Source organism: Nicotiana attenuata, unplaced genomic scaffold (assembly GCF_001879085.1).
Source record: "Nicotiana attenuata strain UT unplaced genomic scaffold, NIATTr2, whole genome shotgun sequence".
Lineage (NCBI taxonomy): Eukaryota > Viridiplantae > Streptophyta > Magnoliopsida > Solanales > Solanaceae > Nicotiana > Nicotiana attenuata.
Genome location: NW_017671293.1, coordinates 43372 through 48680, shown reverse-complemented (window position 1 = coordinate 48680; position 5309 = coordinate 43372). Strand labels below are relative to the sequence as shown.

General features: G+C 38.7%; 1 protein-coding gene across 1 annotated transcript in view; it reads right to left on the bottom strand.

Moving 5' to 3' along the window:
• The window catches only part of LOC109207338, a 2699-nt gene extending 1458 nt beyond the window's left edge, over window positions 1-1241 (bottom strand). The window contains exon 1 of the mRNA XM_019370236.1: window positions 95-1241. Coding sequence (XP_019225781.1) covers window positions 95-1241 — 1147 coding nt within the window. The remainder of the gene's footprint in view (window positions 1-94) is intronic.
• Between the last annotated feature and the right edge of the window lie 4068 nt (window positions 1242-5309).

The following is a 5309-nucleotide window of genomic DNA, read 5'->3' as shown; positions in this document are numbered from 1 at the left end:
GTCAAAGCACATATGTCTGATGCTCTAGAATCAATTATCCAAGAATCTGATTTCAAACTATTAAACACTGATCCTGAGTATTTCAGAATAGTACCAGCCACATCATTTTCATTGATTCCTGAACTTCCTGTTTGTGCTGATTTTGCCTGTTTGTATATCTCCATCATTTCTGCAATTTGTTCCTTGCTGAAATGTTGTCCAAAACTGCTACTGTTGGTCTCATTGCTCTGCCCTGTTGTATTATCTTCCTCATGTGTTGTTGCCACATTTGCCTTGACATGATTCTGATAAGTCTTTGGGTTAGTGAATTCAAAATCATCAGGGAACCCAATCAGTCTGTAGCAGTCCTCTTGTTTATGTCCTATCTTCCCACAATAGGTACAAGATAGATTAGGATTATATTTCTTCTTCCCTCTGAATTTCTGTTGTGGCCTTGCAACCTTTTGAGCTGGATTGTTGAATTTTTGAGCAGTCATTGTTCCTCTAGGGGCCTGATTTCTGAACCTTTGATTATTCCTTCCTTGTCTTGCTGCCATGAAAGCTGCAAAGTCAGCAAAAATCTGTGCATTTTGTTGTTTCCCTTGTCCAGCCACCATGAAAGATGTAGAATCTGAACTGAAATGTGCATTTACATATATTTCCCTTTGGTTCTCATCCTGCAAAAGTAGTGAGTATGTAATGTCCACGCTAGGTAAAGGACTCATCATAAGAATGTTTCCTCTAGCTTGTGCATATACATCATTCAATCCCATCAAAAATTGAATCAACCTTTGATCTTCCAAAGACTTAGTCAGTTTAGCCTTTCCCTCACACAGACACACACATGAACAAGTTATGATTACATTTAGTGCATCTAATTCATCCCACAGTCTCTTAATTTTGGTGAAGTATCCAGCAATATTATTGTTACCTTTTGTTAAACTTGACAACTCCTTTTGCAGGTGGAAAAGTTTGGCACCATTAGATTTGCCAAATCTTTGTTCCAAGCTGTCCCAGAGTTCTTTAGCTGTTTTTGAGTATATGACACTGTCAGCAATATCTTTTGATAGAGCATTTAGAATCCAAGATGTAACCATATCGTTGACACAGCTCCACTGCTTATATTCAGTAGAGTTCAGATCTGGAGCCTTGCAAGCCCCATTGATGAATCCAAGTTTCTTCTTGGCTGATAGGGATAGAAGAATGGATCTCTTCCATCCCGGATAACCTCTTCCATCAAACACAGTGTTGACAAGGGTCATCCCAGGTGAATCTGAGTTGTTAAGATGATATGGATAATTAATGTTATATCATGCTGCCTTAGGAGTGTTCCCAGTTTCTACAGCTATGGTTTCATCAGTGGTAGACATCTTTCTTCACTTGGAGCTGTAGGATGGAGTTTGGTTATTGATTATTGTTCTTGGATCGAGCTCAATGCTCTGATACCATGAAGGATTTTGAAAATTCAGCTGTGCAGAATCGAAGAAATAGATGACTGAAGAATTAGAGAAATTTTTTGTGTACTCATTCAATTGTTTGTACATGTATATATACACAATTGAGTGTTGAATAAAATAAAGAAAAAGAAAAATACTATTTACACTTGTCCTATTTGTATTTGTCTAATTGTAACAACAAAATTCTATCCTAACTAACAATATTCCCTCACGTGATTTTCTGGTGAGGTAAGAAGCTTCTACTAGTTAAATAAATCAATGGTCCAGATTTGATCCATCAGGAAAAGCAGGAAAAGATATGTGGTTGTGATTAACTACTCCGATATTTGATGTGTGGCGGTGATCAAATATTCAGAACTCCTTCAAATAAAAGAACACCCGACATATATCCTAGGTTATATCGAAATAACCGTAGTTTGGTTGGTCTTCCTTCTCCTTTTTTTTTCCTCGTTCAGACCTCATACCTCCATTGATGTCCAAAGTGAGCTGGGGTTTTGAATTTCTAACATCCCCCCTCAAGTTGGTGGGGAGTGTAGCGACCCCCAACTTGCTCAGAATCCCTTTATGAGAAACCCCATAAAGGGGCTTTGTGGATAAATCGGCCAACTAATCTTTGGATGGAACAAAAGAAAGAGTAATGAGCCCAGAAAGAAACTGTTGACGCACAAAGAGGCAGTCAAGCTCGACATGCTTTGTGCGTTCATGAAAAACAGGGTTACGGGCAATATGAATGGCTGCTTTACTATCTGAGTGAAGAGGAATTGAAAGAGTAATAGGAGTGGAGAGGTCATCAAAGAGACGTACAAGCCAGCTTAGCTCGGCAGTGACTCCCCTCATGGAGCAGTATTCGGCTTCGACAGAAGAAAGAGAGATGGATACTTGTTTCTTGGATTTCCAAGAAATCGGAGATCCCCCCAAAGTGATGAAGAAACCACTCACCGACCTTCGAGTGTTCTTTGCAAGAGGCCCAATCGGCATCACAAAAAGCAAGGAGAGAAAAATCTGGTGTAGAAGATAACAAAATCCCCTGTCCAGGATCAACACTCAGATATTTAAGAACCCTTAAAGCTGCAAAGAAATGTGTTCGGCAAGGGCGTTGCATGTATTGGCTCAAAGTGAGAACAGCAAAGGAGAGATCTGGGCATGTGTTGGTAAGATAGTTCAGCTTGCCAACCAAGTGCCGATATAAAGTTGGATTGTCCATGAGAGGACCATCGTCTGCTTGAAGCTTACAATATGGATCCAGAAGAGAAGTTGCACGAGGCAAATGAGAGACATCAAACTCGTTGAGCATATCCAGGGTAAATTTTCGTTGACTGACAATAAACCCATTACTTTATCGCAAAATTTCTAGTCCAAGAAAATAATGTATGTCTCCTAAGTCCTTTACCTTGAATTCAGAATTGAGGAATTCTTTGATGCTTTGAATTTCCTGTATATCATCCCTTGTTAATAATATATCATCAACATAGACTGCTAAAATAGATATGAGACCTCTTGTTTTCTTGAAAATCAGAGAATAATCATTCAATGATGATGAGTATCCTTTAATACTTAATGCCCCTGCAAGCCGAGCATACCACTGCCGTGAAGCTTGCTTCAATCCATATAAAGACTTTTTCAATGGACAAACATGTCTAGGACTAGGAGGGGTGAGACCTGCTGGAAACTTCATGTACACTTCCTCTTGTAAGTCTCCATGTAAAAATGCATTATTCACATCTAATTGAGACGCATTCCATCCCGTTTTTGATGAAACATCAAGAATACATCTTATAGTTGTCATTTTGACTACTGGACAAAAGGTTTCACTGTAGTCTATTCCCTCTCTTTGGATATCCCCCCTTACTACAAGTCTTGCTTTTAGTCTTTCAATGGTCCCATCAGACAAGTATTTTACCTTATAAACCCATTTACAAGGCAATGGATTCTTCCCTTTAGGTAACTCAACCACTTTCTAAGTTTGGTTGTCTTGCAAAGCTTGAATTTCTGATTCCATGGCTTTTCTCCAGCCTGGATGATGAGAAGCCTGTTCATAACTCCTAGGTTCATTTAAAGTAGATAGGGACTGGATGAGATGTTGATTATTGATAGTTAGAGATGAAAAGGAGTAGGCACTAGGCCTGGTTGGGTGAGAAAAACATTCCCTATCCAAATCAGCAAATATGATGTTGTTACACACATAGTCTTTAAGATACACTGGTGTCGACGCCCCCTTTGTTTTCCTCGCGGAATCGGGTTCACGACATTTGGGAAGACAACTCTTTTCCCACTTTGGGAATTGGGTTTTTTTGAGAGTTTGGAGAGTCGCCACCTAATGATTATAGTGCATTAGGACACTTTTAGAAGAATTAAAGATGCAGACCAGAGTTTTGGGTAAGGGCTTGAACTTATCTCGAGGGGAAGGTGTTAGGCACCCCTCAAGATCCACTAGTGTGGTTCCCGGCCATGCTACAATTGTGACTTTAGATGTAAATGTAAATAAACAAGTACAAGAAGCACAAAAGGTTAAAAGAAGCGCTGAATTTTAAAGGAGCAATTTTTGTAAAAAAACGTGCAAGTAGAGGATAAGGTCAAGTACTTAGTGCAAATAATCCGAAAGATCATGCGAGAAGCAAAAATTGAAAATGCAATAGCTTTAAAGATTCAGAAAATTTTGTTAAACTAATAAAGAAGGAGAGAGGGGACTTAGGTTTATACATTACATGGATCATTCGCACAACACTAGTACTCAGTTGTACGCGGAGTGTTATCGTGTAATCATCATCTCCATGTCTACCCTTCCCACCCCGTTAAGGTACTAAGGCGCGGAACGGTATCGTTTACTTATCGCATGCTACTACCCGTCCCAATCCTATTAGTCCCGGGGCATTAGGACTTCTAATCCTAAAGGGGAAGAAAGGGATGGGGGCCTTTGTGGAGTTTAAAGGATAAAATTCTAGCTCGACATTCAAAATAAGTATTAAGTAAAAGGGGAGGACAAGCAAGTATACAAGGCTCAAATTAACCCCAGAAGTCAAACAATCATTTAGTTTAGCATGCCTTGACAAATACTGATTTGGTCTTAGATTAAATTAAGCAGCGAGCGGACTGGTTCAACACATGTATTTAAACAGAGAGTCTGCATTAGGCAACTCGGATACAGTTGTCAGGGACTGACCCAATTCATTAATTAGTCAACCTTTGTTTATGAGTTGAAATAAAAACCTAGGCGTAGGATCTATTAATTTCAGGAAAAAAGATGCAAAGAGTTACCAGTAGTTTCAGAAAAGATGCAAGTTGATTTTAGAAAAAAGAATTATCAGTTTAAACAAAGAGAAAAGATGCAAACCGATTTTAGAAAAGAGTTACCAGTTGTTTCAGAAAAGATGTAGACTGATTAAAAGGTTTACGAGTTTCAGGGGAGTGCAGATTGGTTATAGGGAAAGAGTGTAGATTACCAATTTTAGCGGGTTTCAGAAGTAGAAAATTACCAGTTTTAGTAAAGACACTAGTTCCAGCAATCGATACTGCTTAAGAACGAATGATGCTATTAAAGACGAGGTTTCCTATAGGCATGCTTTCTATACATTTACCGATTTTAACACCCTTTCATGACATTAATAGGAGTCTTATACACATGATGTCTATATGCAACTTTGTTATTGAGCCTATAAACGGATTGCCTAATGACATTTGTATATGCAGAAATGCAAGAGCCTATAGACATGATCTTTATATGTGTCATTACAGAACATGAATGTTAAATCCTATAGACATGCTTTCTAGGTGATTTTGCGGTAAAGTTAAGCGTTAAATCCTATAGGCATGGTCTCTATGTGATTGAATCAGTATTAAAGACCCTATAGGCAGGATTTCTAGTTTGAATAAAAA